Consider the following 19,496-nt stretch of genomic DNA (forward strand, 5'->3'; position numbering starts at 1 on the left):
AGACATCTTTCAGAATCCCACTCATTAAACTTTTACATAGGACTGCTTCCAACAAAACACGTATGTATTATATAGGACTGCAGACTACAGAACACTGTTACATAGGACTGCAGACTACAGAACACTGTTACATAGGACTGCAGACTACAGAACACTTTTCCATAGGACTGCACACTACACAACACTTTTCCATAGGACTGCACACTACACAACACAGTTACATGGACTGCACACTACAGAACACTGTTACATGGGACTGCACACTACAGAACACTGTTACATGGGACTGCACACTACAGAACACTTTTCCATAGGACTGCACACTACAGAACACTGTTACATAGGACTGCATAATACAGAATACTGTTACATGGGACTGCACACTACAGAACACTTTTCCATAGGACTGCACACTACAGAACACTGTTACATAGGACTGCACACTACAGAACACTGCTACATGGGACTGCACACTACAGAACACTGTTACATGGGACTGCACACTACAGAACACTGTTACATGGGACTGCGCACTACAGAACACTGTTACATGGGACTGCACACTACAGAACACTGTTACATAGGACTGCACACTACAGAACACTGTTACATGGGACTGCAGACTACAGAACACTGTTACATAGGACTGCAGACTACAGAACACTTTTCCATAGGACTGCACACTACAGAACACTGTTACATAGGACTGCACACTACACTACACTGTTACATAGGACTGCACAGGGGAAGGGAGTTTAGTGGCTCTTACCAGCTGCTGAGGAGACGAGCCGTCCTGCACATATGACACCGAGCCGGTATATGACGTGTTGGGTGTATCACCTGCCGGGCGCCTCCATCAGAAACTTTCGGCGCCGTGCCGTGGTCCAGCAGATAGGCAGGCTGAGCCCTCTCCATCCTCCTCCAGCACACGAGGCTCCTCCCACACGGGTCACATGTCCCTGACGTTAGCACAGCTCCTTTAACCCACTAGGCTCTAGCTGTAGGCTGCAGTCAGAGGCTGGCACATCGCTGGAGCAGGGACGAGCATCCCTCAGTGTGCACAGGAATGTATTCTGCACGCTGTAACTCTGCAAACAGCACCTGAGAGTGACATCCCAGACAGCAGCATCTGCCCGCACAGCCCAAGCACACCGAATCCTGCACTCCAATGCACCATGTCCCCTCGTGTCTCCTGGATTACCTTATTCCTCTGCTTGCTTCTATTTGCACATACCGGGGACACACAGACTGCCAAGGAAGGTAAGAGCGCCACAAAGTTTCCTCAGTGCGCCGTGTGGAGCGGCGACATTACCAGAGAGCAGCAGAGTTAAGTTTTGTGTGTTGTGGAGAAACTCTGTGCACGTCATGGCAAGAAGGCAGCAGGGCTATGTATAGGGCAGTCCCTGGAGGAGCCCATGTTCCCTCATCATCACCACCAGCTGTATTTATAGCGCCCTCCTGGGGCTGTGCAGGGACGATGACCGCAGCCGGGGCTGTCTGGTGTCACACTGAGGAGCCTGTGTGGCCGAATATAACCCGTGTCGTGTCTGTCACACACCTGAATACTAGTGTATCTGTCTACTAGTGATATCACATGTATGTTGTCTGTCTACTAGTGATATCACATGTATGTTGTCTGTGTACTAGTGATATCACATGTGTGTTGTCTGTCTAATAGTGTTATCACAGGTATGTTGTCTGTCTACTAGTGATATCACATGTATGTTGTCTGTGTACTAGTGATATCACATGTATGTTGTCTGTCTACTAGTGATATCACATGTGTGTTGTCTGTCTACTAGTGATATCACATGTGTGTTGTCTGTCTACCAGTGATATCACATGTATATTGTCTGTCTACTAGTGATATCACATGTATGTTGTCTGTCTACTAGTGATATCACATGTATGTTGTCTGTCTACTAGTGATATCACATGTATGTTGTCTGTCTACTAGTGATATCACATGTATGTTGTCTGTCTACTAGTGATATCACATGTATGTTGTCTGTCTACTAGTGTTATAACATGTATGTTGTCTGTCTACTAGTGATATCACGTCTTGTCTGTCACACACTTGACTATTAGTGTGTCTGTCTACTAGTGATATTATGTATGTTGTCTGTCACACAACTATTAGTGTGTCTATGTAGTACTGATATTACATGTGTGTTGTCTGTCACACAGTTGACTATTAGTGTGTCTGTCTACTAGTGATATTACATTTGCTGTCTGTCACACAACTATTAGTGTGTCTATGTAGTACTGATATTACGTGTGTTGTCTGTCACACACCTGACTACTAGTGTGTGTGTAGTAATGATATTACACATGTGTTGCCTGTCACACAACTGACCAGTAGTGTATCTGTGTAGTAGTGATATTATATTTGTGTTGTCTGTTACACACCTGAATGCTAGTGTGTGTATGTGTGTATAGTTGTAACATTACATATGTGTAGTCTGTAGCACACATGACTACTAATGTGTTTGTGTAGTTATAGTATTACATGTGTGCTGTCTGTCACACTCATGACTACTAGTGTGTTTGTGCAGTTATAGTGTCACATGTGTGCTGTCTGTCACAGAACGTAATGGTGTATACAGTAGTAATATTTTACTGTATGTGTGTCCACTACACATGGGAGTACTAGTGCATGTAGTGATTATATTACTTATGTGCTGCCTGTCCGCCATCTGAGTATTAGTGTACTGGATATACTAGTAATATTACAGAAGTGCTGCCTGTCCGCCATCTGAGTATTAGTGTACTGGATGTACTAGTAATATTACAGAACTGCTGCCTGTCCGCCATCTGAGTATTAGTGTACTGGATGTACTAGTAATATTACAGAAGTGCTACCTGTCCGCTATCTGAGTATTAGTGTACTACATAATTACATAGTAGATGAGGTTGGATATAGATATCTGTCCATCAAGTCCAACCTATAACCTTACAGTCCGCTACAGATGTACTAGTAATATTACATAGGTGATACCTGTCCGCCATCTGAGTATTAGTGTACTGGATGTACTAGTTATATTACAAAGGTGCTACTTGTCCGCAATCTGAGTATTAGTGTACTGAATGTACTAGTAATATTACAGAGGCGCTACCTGTCCACCATCTGAGTATTAGTGTACTGGGTGTACTAGTAATATTACAGAGGTGCTACCTGTCCGCCATCTGAGTATTAGTGTACTGGATATACTAGTAATATTACAGAGGTGCTACCTGTCCGCCATCTGAGTATTAGTATACTGGGTGTACTAGTAATATTACAGAACTGCTGCCTGTCCGCCATATGAGTATTAGTGTACTGGATGTACTAGTAATATTACAGAGGTGCTACCTGTCCGCCATCTGAGTATTAGTATACTGCATGTACTAGTTATATCACAAGGGGCTGCCTGTCTGAGTATTGGTGTCTGCCACACACTTAAGTGGGGGTCTTCATAATATTAATTGTGAGCTGTGCAAGGTCTGTCACACATTATATTACTAATATTAATTGTGTGGTATCTTCCATATGGCAGCATAGTAGTTATAATATTACTTGTGCATGGTCTGTCAGAGTGGGCTACTGATGTATGTACAATGTGTTGTCACGCTTGTGAGGTTATAGTGCATATAGTAGGAATAATATTACACACTATATCAGAATGTTGTTTACTGATACACCTGGTGTAATATCAGTAATGATAATACTTATGTGCTCTGATGCCACATGTTACATAATGAATACATTTCTTGTGTGATGTGTCATGTAGCATACATATAGTAATAACATATTTAGAGCTTGTGATGTCGCACGTGTATGCAAACAGTAATCTAGCTTTTGTGATCTTTTTGTGAGTGTGGGCCTCAGGGCAATAAATGTCACACTCCATGGCTATTACACACTTGGCCTGCATTTCTTCAGTGTTTATTTCTTGTATTGTAAAGAGTGAGGGTCTGTCTTGTGACTCCTAGATGTGGAGTTATTGGTAAGTGTTGTTAGAGTATTATTATTATGCCTGTGTACTTTATCCTGGATATGGAGATGTCGCTTTAGTACTAGTGCAGGTAATGCTGATTTCTGTGTGACACACTTGGATGTGGAGTTGGTGTATTAGTAGACTGTGTAATAGTAACAGTGCTGTTTTTTCTATAGAGGATGAGGTGAGTCTAGGACAATTTTCCCATAGTTTTTGTGCTTTATTTTTTAGGGAAAGTTCCAGGTAGCGCCTGTAGAAGGAGCATAGTGACCACAGAGCTTCTTGCCTAGAGTACAACTTCGTGTGTCATCCTCCTTCCTCATCACCTTGTCAGGACACTGCGCACTGTCTCATATATGCCATCTGTGTATAGACTAATACCATGACACTTCTTTAGCCATTTCCTATAAATAAGGATGCAAATACTGTATAAAGCAGAGGAAGTTTATAACTTATGTACGCAAGGCTCCATCTTCCACAAGTTTTAGAAAACATATGACCTACAGATCAGCAACAAAAGTGTCAGTGTCTGAGTGACATTCATGCGCGTGCCCTGTGACCCTCTTGCAGAAGATCACTGTTTTAGGAAAGCATTATATAGCCAGTCTAATAAGCAAAATAGACTGTTGAGTTATAGTCGTGACTGCTGAACTTTCAGGGCGGTGTGTGGATACAATCAGATGCATGATAGAGTAAAGGCGCTAGGTATAGCAGAACCCTGCACAATGAGCATTGTCCCTAGAGCTGTATGAATACATTATGCAGATCACAGCTCAGTGTCAGCAGTGAATGATCCAGCCAAACAGGACACAAAAAAGCTCCTCCGACACAAGATAAGGAGAGACTGCTGCCTTTCCTGGAGCAGCTTTCCAGCCATAGTCCTGGGAATAGGGGTCTGTGCAGAAAGATCAGTCTCTACTGCTCGCAGGCAAAACATATCCATTTCTTGTCCTTCTGCTTGAATCCACACGTCTCATTGTAGAACCATTACACCCAGTAAGTGATGTAGAAACGTGTGCTGTGGGGTAGGGCTGACACATCTTAAGCCTCAGCATGGAAATCAGCAGCCAGCTACACAATACATATTTTATAGGATGGAGAGAAAGGTCAGTTCATGGCAAGGCAGTACTTGGCATGCGCTAATATTTTCTCTATGGCTATAATCTTATCCACCACTTCAGAATCAAAGACTAGAAAATGGGTCTGGTAGATAGGACTTGTTTCTTATGCAAAGAAAACAAATGCTATCTTTCTGGCTATTGTGACATATGGAAGGTTCTAGAAAATGGAGATGTGTACCCTGTATTACTTTTGTTTCATATTGATGGACAGCGAGACTTGGACAAGGTACAGATATGAGGGCAGCAAAAGACTAGACAGCATGATATTGAGGATATCTGTGTGATTTCACTTAGACTTTACCTCTCCACGCAATGCTAGTCAGACATTGCTTTTTGTAGCAGCTGAAGTAGCTCCGAGGTTGTGTGTTCTGCTTTCTACATGAATCCATTATAAGTTTACTTTTTATTCATGACATTATCTATCGAATACAAACAAGTCCGATCTAAAATAAAAACACGGAGTAAAAAATGTTCTAAACAAATCAGCCCTTAAAGTTAAAGATATTACTATTCCACTCATTGTGAATTTCTGCTAGTCGCCTACATAATATTGAGAGGTGGCTAACTGAAGTGGTGGAAGGCCCACTGCTATAGCCTGGTTTTTTAACTTCACAATAGAAACTAAATGTATGTAGCCGTGCCAAGTAAGTGTAACACATTTTGGTGGTGAAAAAAAAGTGAAAAAAAAAAAAAGAAAGTAAAGACAAGGATGATCTTGTAAAAAAAAAAAATAAATAAATCGAGAAGCAAAATTCATATGGGTCAAAAGTTATAAGAATGAACTAGACTGGAGCTATAAAGGAGTCATAAAAAGGAGCGTTACATCAAGCATACACTGCTAGTATGAAGTATGTAGTATGTAAAAGAAGCATGTTATGTATGTAGAACTATAACAAGGAGCCAGAACAGAGAGGCTAGATAAGAGAGACAGGCACATGTAAGCCCCTGACCACACCACAATCCCAACATGCTTTTCACATGCAGGAATTTGTTATTTTTATAGCATTAGTGATTTATTTATTTATTTATTTTACTTTCTTTAGAGTAAATTTTGTTGTTGAAAGTAAACACTCTGTCATACCGTGTTTGAATAACAATGTGTTATCAATAACTCTTATCATAACTTTTATTTTGCAGTTATATTGCTGGATTCCAAAGCACAACAGACAGAATTGGAATGGATTTCCTCTCCCTCCAGTGGGGTAAGATTTCTTCCAAACAATCCCAAAAGAAAGCTTCATTTCATGCTTGACATGCTCAGGCCAAGCTGTAGACTGGCTTAGGAACATTAGAATGCTTAGAAAAGCAGTGGTGAAAGATTTAGATTTCATGCAGTGTGTGCAGGAGGGGGAACCAAATTTAAAAATTTGGGAGGAAAAGTTTATTTTAAATACAAATAATTTCTATTTCTGCTCCAGGCTAAAATCTTCTTAGTTTTGCATTAGCTATGCACGTCTTTATCTTGTTCACAAATTGAAGTGTCATTCCCACATTCTAGGAGGTTATTACTGGATGCTCCATCACACATTAACATGCTTCTGATGTAGCGCTTCACTACTTAGGAAATAATTACCAATGGACAGAAGATTATCTATCAGATATTGTTCTCTCAAATGGAGTCCACATTCCTCACTAGGACATAACAGAGAAAGAAAATATATGTAAATATATAATGCATAGTCCCGGCCTTTAAGTCTGCCCTAATCTTTGGTGTACAGACTTTTCTCTTACCTTAGCTACACTAGAAAAAAGTTATGAAGGACGTTTAGATTTAGCCCAAATCGCCAGAATCGAAACCATTTACATATTAGCGCAACCCAAAAAATAGACAGCTCATGTAACGCTTTTTATGGAGTATAAATTTGCAAAATTAATGAAACCAATAAAAAATTACAATGTACCATATACAAAAATCTTACTGTTAGAATGAAATAACATAGCTTAGTATGTTATAAGAAATATGTGAAAATTATTTACCGTAGTTTAGGTAGCCTAGCAAATAATCCATGAAGTGGTCTAAATCCATAAGCGATCACGGCACTAAATTTAACCATGGTAACAGTAGAACACCTTCCTAATAATTGTTTCATGTTGTTTGAGCTACATACCTATAATGTGGATAAGGAAGAAAATATCCAGGAGTAGGACTATCATTTCACAGCTTTTCAATGTAAGATACTGTACTTATAATGTTCCCTTCATGATACTTTAGAGACATTTCATTCGAGTACTTTATGGTTGCTATCGGATTGGATTATAGGTATAAAAAATTCTTAGCATTTATACAAAATAATCTATGAAATAACACCCTTTAAACATGTCTTCTTCTTTGTTAGTGCTTGTTTAGAATGTTATACAAAGCTGGGTTACTAAAAGGAAATCAGAATTCTAAGACTAAAGCAAATTACATCATGTGTAAGAAATACAAACACTTATTCTGGGATCTATGCCTTAAATTTTATTTACAGCAAGTTGTAATAAATTGCCATTCTATATACATAATGTCTGGACACTATGAGTTGAAGTAACATACTGCAGACAATACGATTGTTTGACAAGGACGTATTATGCCACATACAGTTGCTTTCTTCTTTATACACCTGTTCCCTTGCTGTACATCTGTTTCCTCTAGATCCTGTGTACATATCTGTTTCACATATCAGCCAATATTGACAAGCATTAGACTACATCAGAAAATTGCCAAGCTGGCACCTGACTTGCCTGCCATTTCCATTCTCTCCCAAATGTTGAAATGCATGCCTGTAATAAATATTTTCCCTGAGAAGTTGAATTTTTAGTTTTTCACTGATTTTTACCAATTACTGGAAGTAATTTTTGTTTGGCTGACAACCGGTATGTTCACTGACACCTTTATATAGAACTGTATGGCATTGTAAAATGGAAATAGAGTAGTCTGCAAAGGGTAAGTAGGTAGGGTACAAAAAGTGTCTCTGTAGACCATTTCTGATTTTGTGAACTTTTTTTTTTTTTAGATGTGGTGGGGAAATTATATTTTTCATGACTGTTTCTTTTATATGAGGATCTGTTTGTAGATTTACCAAAAACTTTCTAATATACTAGAACTTCTCTACTACTCTACATACAGTCCTAGACCTAGGTAGAAAGACAATAATATAGTTGGACCATGAGGGTGAAATGACTGAAAGTGCCTTCTAAGTAAACAGTGCTTCTTTTGTTACATGACTGATATGACTTCTATCTATTTCCAGTGGGAAGAAATCAGTGGACTGGATGAAAATTACACACCAATTAGAACTTATCAGGTATGTCAGGTCTTGGAGCCAAACCAGAACAACTGGCTACGAACTAACTGGATTTCAAAAGCCAACGCACAAAGGATTTTTGTTGAGCTAAAGTTCACTTTAAGGGATTGTAACAGTCTTCCTGGTGTGCTGGGAACTTGCAAGGAAACCTTTAACTTGTATTACTATGAAACAGATTACGACACTGGCAGAAACATGAGAGAAAATCAATATGTGAAAATAGACACTATCGCCGCAGATGAAAGTTTTACCCAAGGAGATCTTGGAGAACGGAAAATGAAACTGAATACAGAGGTTCGGGAAATTGGACCACTTTCCAAAAAAGGTTTTTACCTGGCATTTCAGGACGTAGGAGCCTGCATTGCCCTGGTGTCTGTGAAGGTGTACTACAAAAAATGTTGGACCATTATTGAGAATTTAGCCATATTCCCTGACACTGTCACTGGCTCTGAATTCTCCTCCTTGGTCGAAGTAAGAGGGACATGTGTAAGCAATGCAGAAGAAGAAGCAGATAATTCTCCCAAAATGCACTGCAGTGCGGAAGGCGAATGGCTGGTGCCCATTGGAAAATGCATCTGCAGAGCGGGATTCCAACAAAAAGGCGATACATGTGAACGTAAGTCTGTTTTTGTTTTTTAGTAGTATAGTGGCCATTGCTTAATCCTGGTGGTAAAACAATTGTTTAATACATGACTGTGGGAAATATAACCATTTTATCATTGTTTGTTGCGTCTGCAAATGGATTAGGGTATGTCCTACAAGAGCGCTAATAGGGAATGGGCCTTAGCTACTTCTACAATCAATAGCCAAGGTATTTAATCTAAAAAGGTTACTGTGAGGTTATATTTACACATAATGTAATTTCTGCGGACTTGCCATTCAAATTTACAGACAGAAAAGCCCCAGCGGAACACATTTGTACCAAAGTCAAAGAGATTTTTCTGAGTCAAATGCCACATATCTCATGTTGATTTTGTTCAGATTTGTTGCAGAATTTGTGACAAGATGCACAGCTGCGTTTTTTATGGTATGGCTAGATAGTAATGTTTTATAAACACGATAATGTTTGGAGCAAAAATAATGTAGAATTATAGCGTAGAATCAGAAGGAAGTCTCATATCAGCTCCATGCAATGGAAGCTATTTTAGCCTGCAGAGCACAGCTTCTCCAGATGCATACCAATAGAGGCTTGTCTAGCAGAGCTGCGACATCCACTTATTTATCTTCCAAGTGACTGAAAATATGTATCAGGCCAGCACGTGTGATGTTTTTTCCCCAGGAAATACCGTTGCCCCTAACATTTCACTTCTGCAACATAAAAAAGATTATATTTATGTGCGGATAGTAACAAGCAAGAACATCAAGGAGTCTTCCAAAGAACACAAACTCTGCTGTTTTATAGAATATGCCTTCCACCCATAAATAATGGAATACATAAGGGGATACATACAAACACTAAGACATATAGACATGTAAATCCATTCTGTGTGGGCAATGGATAGTTAAAGACTAATTCTGTAACTAATGGCAGCATTCTCTGCCGGAGCTTAAAACTAGAAATTCACTGATAGCCTTCACTGGGCTCTGGCAAAGCACTTTTTTCAGCACTTGCTGCATCTGTAGAAAGCGCCTTCAATTTTCTAATCCTCAGTAAACTGGGATGACTTTCTTTAATAAGGCTTCCTATGTAATTGCTAAGTAGTGGTCGAGTTCTGGCCAGTTGATCAGACAGTCCAGCTGCTGAGCACAATCCACTTTAACACTTGTAGTATAGAAATTGAAAGCAAGTTTGGAGGTTGGGAGTATAATCTATTTAGAAATAGAGGTTATAGGTTGCCCCGGCATCTCAGTCATTTCACACAGCACTGTGTCTAAGCTCATAACAGCATTAAAGGCAAGACTTCCCATTTCAGATCCTCTTTGCAGACCATGAGGTCAGAGAACGAACCACGTCCTATATGTATCGCCATCGACTTCACACTAGCTATAGGGGGAAAGCAAGATTTGTTTAGAGCCCTGTAAAACAAATGCATTGAACAAGCTTCCTTGAGCAGGGTACTTCATTTTGAGCAGCAAAATGTTGACTGTATGCTTGTGCTGTCATTTATTCTTGAGTGTTGCACTGTGTTTGTTTGCTACAATAATTCCCTTCCTTGGCTTCCATCCCAAGCAACTGCAGAGAAAATGCTTTGCAGAAGACACATACATCAGCTTCTGCCTGTACTGAGCCTGGCAGCCTGACCATGAATTCCCCACAGCTATGATGGAAAACTTGACTTGCCAATGCTCTTGATCATTGATCCCCAGATCAGTATACACTTACTGCCATCTCTCTTCGTGTCAAAGCAATACCCGTGTTCTTTATGCCAAATACAAATATTCATACCGAGACAGAATTATACTAAGAAAAGCCGGAAAGCCAAACATTTGCCACAGTTTGTAGAGATCATTAGTAAATGGGAAATGACTCTCCCAATATGACTATATGAAAGAAGACTATGCTTCATTATTAAATCATTAGCTGGCTGATAGCCCTGACATTGTGCTGCCTTTCACCGTACAAGGTAGAGCAGGCAAGATGAAGTTCACTGAAATCTTAACTCCTTTTTTACTTCCTTTGATTGATAGCACGGTATAGCAGAGGCAGAGCTCATCCTAAATCCCTGCAGTGCCGAGACACTGGGTATTATATGTTGCCTGCAGACCTCACGCATTTTGTGCGCTGGAATCACTACATTTCTAGAGATTAGTTTAATGAATGTGCTCGTGTTGCCTGTTTCAGTAACTTCTCACCTGGGAGAGCAGGCATCCTCCCAACATCTTTATCAAGGCCAGCAGCTATACATACAATTTATACATCACCACAAAGAACTGAAGTGCAGGAATTAATTTGCCGTAAGCGTTAATAATGCATGATCGGACCGCTTCAGTCAATTCCCTCTTTCTAGTGTTTCCTTGTTAGCGGGGCTTGCAAAAACAAATGTGGAAATGTAGCCATTAAAAAGCCAAGTCCGTCACTGCTTCTCCTAGACACTGAATCTCATTGGAAATGCAGTTAATATTTTATATGAGAATGTCCATAGCTTTTATTTTGCAATTATAACGTCCAAAATTCCTAAATAAGTCATTTTTTGATTCTCACTAGACAGTTGCTGCACTTTGATGTCAGTAGGTGAGCTGTAAAGGTATCGGGCTATTTGATGGGCCGGCATACATCCTAATCTCCACATACATTAAATATGAGCATAATGTGTGTCTCTGTAACAGGGCCCAGATAAACGATTGCTTGGCTCTTTTTCATTGCCGGTTATTAAACACACAGATGAGCATTACGACTCTTGGAAATACTTCTTTCAATCAAGTCGTCAAAGCATCAGCAATGTAATGATGAGCTTTAACTAAATGCGAGTGTGATTTAATCATCCCTCATGGAAGAGAAAGGGAAGCGGGGCTTCAGTTTCATTCTTTTATCCTCAAAACAGAGAGCCGCTGTGAAGGCAGAACTTGATAGGTGCGCACAATAGGGCAAATTGTTCTGGAGCTGAAGGCTTGTGTCATTATTTCTAAATCCACCAACTGACTCGAGGAAGTCAGAAAAATAACTGTATTTATTTAGCTGGAAATGTTTCTATACTTTTTTTTTTTTCACAAATTTTATATTTTATTATAAACAGATTTCAAGAGTGAGAAGCTCAACTTCTTTTAAAGGAGCAGTTCTTGGGCCAGAATAGTCAGGGTTTCTAAAGTCAAAAGTCTCACTAGTTTCTACATCTGTGTGAATATTGACAGATATATGATATAACATATACTTTATGTACTGTAGAGGCTGTAACCAAGCGTTTGGGCAATATGGCGCCACAGCGGTTAACACTTATACCCCGCATCTCTGGGGTCTGGGCTCAATTCAGACTAAGAGCAATATCTGCCTGGACTTTGTATGTTCCTCTTTGGTTTAAGTGACTTTCTTTCTATATTTCGCAAACATTTTGTTAGGTTAAATGGCTTTCTAAGAACTGCTATAGATTGTAAACCTAGGGAGAAAAGGTCTGATTTAAATGGTGACCACTTCTATATAGTACAGCACAGTATATTCATACTATATAAGCCACATACGTAAATGGTAAAAATAAAGATTTACCATCTGAGAACTTTAAAAATCTGTCTCTCGCCACCAAATATCTTTTATAGTAAGTGATCAGCCATTGTTCCTAGATACAAAAACTATATAACATGGAAAAGCTGTTTCATTTTCCTATAATTTGCAACATGTTTTCTGGTTTATATAATTTCTATTATTGATTCATGTTATTGCGTGTTAGGTTTTGGACACTGCACCTTCTATCACTTATCTGTGCATATGTCATGTGAAGTAATGAGTTTTGTAGTACTGTATCATGTTTGTTATATAGAATAAAGAAAATGCTCATCCTGTTAAGGTGCTTTTATAGACTATGCACACTACTAGGTGCTTTATATTTAATATTACAGGGTTGGATCTCAGGAGTAAGTCAGAGTAATCCCAGAGGCAATATCACTTTTTTGTCTCCCACGAATAAGACCCTCCATAGACAACAAAAGAAATGAAACTTTAAAAGGAAAGTATGCTAAAGAAAGCGCTGCACTGAGTCCAGCTGCAAGGAGGGCTCACATTATTTTATGCCGCACAAAAATACACTAGAATTACAAACGGAATTGTGATAGATGCTGGGTGTAAAATATTTTGTATTCCTTTTGGTTAAATCAGGTCATGAATCAGCATTTACCATTGTAAACATGGCTGTATGAGACCAGCCCAAAAGTTAGGTGCCAGAATAGAGTTTCAGGGTGACTTGACAGGATGGCTGATGGGTGAAAGGTCTTTTGCAATATGAAAGACTTCACTTTGCATAAAAAACTGCTTACTGTAATTTCACTGGCCTGCATTAGGGTCTAGTAACATCTGTTATGTCAAGTTTTTTTTTAATGTAGATTGTGAGCCCCATATAGGGATCACAATGTACATTTTTTTCCCCTATCAGTATGTCTTTGTAGTATGGAAGGAAACCCATGCAAACACGGGGAAAACATAAAAACTCCTTGCATATGTTGTTTCTGGCAGGATTTGAACCCAGGACTCCAGCGCTGCATGGCTCTAGTGCTAACCACTGAGCCACAGTGTTGCCCCCTGTTGTGGCAAGATTTGACTGCTGTATGCAATAAGAATACTGAAGAGTATAGCCCTATTCTATTACATAGAAAAGGCTTTTCAGCCAGATCAATTAAAGATCCAGACAAATCATAGGGTATCATGACCGATCTATCAACATGGGAGGCTTGACATCAGTGTGAACTGGTACTTAGTTCTTGAGGTACCTCAACATGATAGACATCAGGCCGTAGGCGTGAAGGAGCAGACATAAGCTACTATGTTATATTTGATGTCAGCCCTACCTGGTTCTGGTATTCAGAGCTCTTCACTAGTCCATCTGAAATATACCAGACATTAACAATGTTATTAACATATGTAGAAGAAAGAATGTTTCACTCAGGGTCATAGTTATATACTCTGCAGCCCCCAGAACAAAAGGACGGCCTGAGTCAGATATAAAGGTAATCCCATCATTTATAGCAGATTAGATGAGATTAAATATCTTTACAAGCTAAACCCAGCACAGAGGCCCCAGACACAGGGAAGAACACATAGTGTTAACACCCACTTGGCTAATAGATCCTAATTTGCATAAATCTGTGAAATGGCTGAATGGATTTGGGTAAAAAAAACAACAACAACTCATAGTGACAATCAGATGAGGTATGAGACAATCAGATGAGGTCCTCTTTAACCCCATGCTGACATCTGCGGTATTAGAAGGACGGATATCAGCTCCCACCATAGTTCATGTATGTTCTGGTTAGACATAGGGGTGAACTGTAACAAGGCCGATAACATAGAGAACTGTTCCTGTACTTCTTCTTGGCCCATTTTGGGTCAATTTCAGTCCATTCTATTTAATAAAGTTTGCAGAAATCTATGTGCTGCCCCTCAAGAAACCTGCAACAAAATCTGCCGCACCATCATAGGCTTCCTCCTATTATGCGCAGTTTCCCTCACTTTACCCATATAGACAAACAGAACGTAAGAGTAAGGCTAAGTTCACGTTTCCATTTTTCTGTTCTGTTGCAGAACCAGAACATTGTTGGACGAAAAAATTGGGCTTGCAGGATTTTGTTGTCTGGGATTTCTGCTGGATCGAACGCCGAAGGCTTATCTAGACTTTAGCCTTTAGTATTATAGCTGTGATAAGTGAGGAAGTGTTACCTGTGTCTTTGGCAGTAAAAGGGTTAAAGCTGTCTTAGGCTAAGGCCCCACTTTATGGAATAGATGCTTTTTTGTTGTTGCAGATTTTTTTTGTGTGTGTGTGTGGGGGGGGGGGGGGGGCGGTGTTAAGCCAAGGCCAGGAGTGTTATTAGGCAGAATGGAGAAATATACCTTCTTGCTTTATATTCCCCATTCCTTTTGTAGCCACTCCTGGTTTGGGCTGAAAAATACTCTGCAAAATCTAGAGCCTTACCTCAACGTGGGGCCTTAGCTTTTTAGTTCTAGCACTTCCAGTTCTGTATGTTTTTGTACTATATATTTTCCAATGCTCTTCACACATTACTCATGGCTGTTGTCTTTGTACATCTTGTATCTTTAGTTTACTTACGCTTTCAGTGCTGCTTTTACTGTACTGTTAATGAAAACCCTGAATCCTCTTCAGAGCTTTGTTTGTTTGTATACGTATTCTGTTATTACATATGAATTCTTGCATTTTTATCTTCGTACCAAAATATAGAAACTCATAACACGAAGGCGCAGAGATAAGGCTGAAAATGGGAAAGGACAATGAAATAAAAAGGATTTGCGTTTTCAGGGAAGTTTACTGAAAATGTGAAAAATAAATAGTTATTTACTTGGGAAAGGGGGTATAATTTAACCCCTGTCAAATGAATAGTTTATTAAAATTTTACAATATTGAATAGTGCTACTCCCCTTATCTCTTCTGCTTGCTCAGTAGTTTTATACATCGCAGTCAGTGAGTGTTGTGTAGAAAGGGTAGAACTGATCATGTGATTGCTGGCAGTGTAGGCAATAGGGTCTGTGCCTAAGGGCTCTGCTTACGCTACCATCATGGCTTCAGTTTATAGAAAAGCAACACCAGCTATGATATTTTCATTTTCATATGGATCCCAGCAAGTCCTGACAATTTTATTGACTTGAAATGGTGTCTGTCAGTTCTTTGTCAGGCTTCCATTTCTTTGATGGCTAGAACATGCCCATTGTGCTACAGTTGCTATCAGAAAACACTGGGAACCTACAATATGCCTGTATGAATAGAGCCCTACACTGTAGTCCCTTCACTGTCTTCTCTCATTGCCATGAATTAACAGTGCAGGTCAGTTTTCCTATCTAACAGATGGGATTTGCAGTAAAAAAAAAAAAATAAATAATAAAAAAAAAAATACAGTGCCCTACACTGTTAAAATAAAAAAAAAATGCTAACAAAAATATAAAATAGAAGTTTATTTGTAGCTCTGTCTCAAAATGTGTGAAAGTATTTATGACACCCTATTAACAGAACTTTATATTTATAAAAACGATCTGAATCATATAGGACAAATAACTTGTACAACTTCATGGTGTACTAGCTTGTTAACAAATAAACATAACGTGTAAAAAAAAAAAAAAGTGTAAAAAGCCAAAAAAAAAAAACACCAACACACTGAAAATGCAAGATCAATTCATTGTGACATTCTGCCCCCTCCTCCGTCTGAGCTACATGCTCTGGAAATGGCAGGGTTAAAATACCATTCCCATATTGTTTGGCTAGGTTCTCACTATGGTTTAATTGCAGGAAAAATACTAATTGCATACAACATATAAAAAATGCATAAATATTTTAATTGTGTTTCTTTTTTGTGTTTTAAAACATAAAGCACAGTTGGAGAGCACTGTTCGGGTATGTTCACGCAGATTATTTTTCATGTACAAATCCACTTTGTAAACTCCTCCAAAACTCTATGAGCTTAAGGCTAAAGCCCCACGTAGCGAGCCTGTAGCAGAAACGTATTGCCGTTTTTACCGCAGCGTTGTGCACAGAAAGTCTGCAGTTTTTCTGTTTGGACTTTTTGCCCCTATTATACCTATATAGAAAAACCCCAGCATATCTGTAGGTATAATTGACATGCTGTGATTTACAAAAAACGCAAATATTTCTGAAATCGCAGCTTTTCTACTGCAGGTTATGTTTTTGCTATGTGTGAATGCGATTAGTCAGAATCCTATCTACTCTGTAGGTATTGTAAAATGTAGTGATTTGTGGTCCTGGCCAAACTTAAGGTTTTGGAGAAGGTTTTTGCAAGGACCATGTATTCTTTAATGAGGTTTTTGAAGAGGTTTTGACAAGATATTGGTTGAGATTTTTCACCGTCCGATTGACATCTATTGAAGCCATGGTGTGGATTCCGTGCTGAGTCCTCACCAATCATTGACATGTTACTTATTTTTTTCTTTGCTGAAGTTTTGAAAAAGCTCACAAAGTAACAAAAAACTTGCCTATGCACATTGCAGTTTCCCATTAAATGGAAGATTTCTTGCAAGAGTTTTGCAACAGCTTTTCATGTGAATTTTTGTGCGGAAACTCTCCAAATTCTCATAGAAGAGACTATATATGAACATGCTCCTAGGGTAAAGAGACATGTTGAGACTTATTGATGCAGTTTTTGGGCCCTGAGCTAGTTATGGTTTGTAAAAACTGAGAACCTATAAAAGACAAAAATAAATGCCTGAACTTTTATGTTCACATAAAGGCTGAAAAATTCTATATAAAGAGCATTAAAAAACGTATAGCACAAAAACATACAGAACTTTACATTCTATAAGGGTCAGTGCACACAGAGTTTTTTGGCACTGATTTTGACGCTGAATCTGCCTCAAAATCATCCTCCAAAAAAAGAATCCCAATAAAGTTCTATTAGGAGGCTTTATTCTGGAGGCTGGTTTTGAGGTGGATTTTTCTGCAATATGGTGCATTAGTCTTATATTAGTTTCAGTGATGTGTCAGCGAAAAAAATGAGTGAACTTCATTGGTCTTTTTAGTTTTAACCCAGTCCAGTCAAAACCTGTTTTTTTTGTTTTTTTTTTAACATCAATGAAACTGATGAAATGAAGAGATGTTAAAAATGACCTCATAGATTTATATTGAGTCCAATAGGCTGGAAAAATATTATTCACTGTCAGATAAACAAACCCATAGATTGTTCTAAAAAATGTGTAAAGATGGTTGTGCATGGGGCCTTAGAAGGCAGCGTTATTGAGCTCTTTCCCTTCATTAGCATTCTGTCCAGATAACAAGGAGCAGTTTGTTATGTGTTTTGCATTAGTGTAAGGGGTAAAATAATATAATGAGTTAATAATTGTGGCCATACAGCAGGGACATTTTCTTTTGGTCCTTCTCTGTGTGGTATCTGTTATTTTCCTAAACAGTTAAAATCGAAAACACTGAAAGTTCAAGTTTCTCTGAGGTTAAGCACATCCCTCAGCTATCCCCGCAGAGTCAATGAAGCTGAGCTATAGCTCTGTTTTCAGGAACTTCACAATGGAAATCTGCACTAGCAGTCCCTGAGCACGCAGAATCGACAAGGGGAGAACAAGGAGTCACCTGTGACGTTCCCGAGGAAAATAATGACTCTAAAGGGTGAAAGCAGGAACGTTGTTATTCAAGGAAAGAAATTCAGCAGTAACCGCACAGTTCCAGGCCCTCTTATGTCTTATAACCCACCTTCTTGGGCTCATGTGATTATGACTTGGAGTCTAGTGGGAGAGCGAGCACTCAGTATTGAATGTAGAATAGGGGATTGATCACATTTGCTGGTTAGTAACAGATCTTCTATCTAGCCTTCTATCCTGCGACTATATTCCACTTTGAATGTCTTGCTAAAAGGTTATCAATCATATATAATCATTCATCTGTAGACTAGCTAGGCCATGGCTATTTTATCGTAAATGAGTGCAGATTCGTGGCCGCCATCATTTTCCATTCTATATGAGCAGCAAAGAGTTAACAGAGAATCCAGCAACGCTTGCCCAGAGTATGTGGAGAAAGTGCCCAAGTAAGGTTGTAGCGGCGCTGTTTTGTATTTCTCTTTGTTTGTTTTCTACTGAAGTGTGCAAATGAAATGAATAATCCACATTTTAATCTCCTGCTGATCGTCCCCCCATTGTAAGCATATATGAATATGAAGCAGGCGAGGCCCTCTTATTATTCCTAATCAGTCAGACGCTAACTTACCACAGGAATCCCAGAGAGCCGTGACATTGATTGATAGACATGCTGAGAGACTCCGCACAAGCCATTTAGACACATAACACCACAGTCGCCCAGCAGCCCCTAAAAAGCATCATGCCAGGCCTTCACTTTTCTGTCATCATGGGGGGAAGGCATTAGTTCATAATACAGCAAGGCTGCCATTCAGATCACATGTTCTAATATAAGATTATAAAGATATGTGACGGATCTTCAGTCTTTGTACAGATTTGGTAGCACTCTTCTGCTTCGGAGTTAGTATAAATATAGATTGTGGGTTTTCATTTCTTAACACTTGCTCTAGGCAAACGTATAATAATGGCTGCTGCTTGTGGATACTCCCAGTGCGGCACTAGCTCTTCCTTCATGACCTATATTGACTTATGTGTGTGACAGTAGTCCAATGAACATTTCCCCAATGCGGTGTCATTCTGAGGGTAAAAAGATGGAGGAGAACACGGGGGAAGAACCCAATAGAGGAAGCTAGGTAACACAAGAAGCATATTTCAGGATAAGATATTTTCAGATATTTTCACGAAAAAACGTATATGCTGCAGATTTCTGTGCGGTATCAGTTTTCACTGATGAAACATGTTTATTCAATGTGTGTCAATAGTAAAAACTGCAGCTGTGTCAAACACCAAGCGGAACTCCTACCCCGGCTGCAATGTGTGAATACGCCATAAGAGACAAATAGATTGCTTAGGTCTGTATGTAGATAGTCCAGTCCTAAGTAGAAACAAGTTACGGTATATTGTTATTCAAATAGACTAGTACATAAGTAAGAAG

The 19,496-nt window shown here is 39.2% G+C and overlaps 1 protein-coding gene across 1 annotated transcript in view; it reads left to right on the forward strand.

Moving 5' to 3' along the window:
• Positions 1–1,005: 1,005 nt before the first annotated feature.
• EPHA7 (EPH receptor A7) overlaps positions 1,006–19,496 on the forward strand; it is a 64,632-nt gene continuing 46,141 nt past the window's right edge. The window contains exons 1-3 of the mRNA XM_075268215.1: positions 1,006–1,260; positions 6,236–6,300; positions 8,329–8,998. Of these exons, the coding sequence (XP_075124316.1) occupies positions 1,176–1,260; positions 6,236–6,300; positions 8,329–8,998 (820 nt within the window). The 5' untranslated portion in view covers positions 1,006–1,175. The remainder of the gene's footprint in view (positions 1,261–6,235; positions 6,301–8,328; positions 8,999–19,496) is intronic.

Source organism: Leptodactylus fuscus, chromosome 3, assembly GCF_031893055.1.
Source record: "Leptodactylus fuscus isolate aLepFus1 chromosome 3, aLepFus1.hap2, whole genome shotgun sequence".
Lineage (NCBI taxonomy): Eukaryota > Metazoa > Chordata > Amphibia > Anura > Leptodactylidae > Leptodactylus > Leptodactylus fuscus.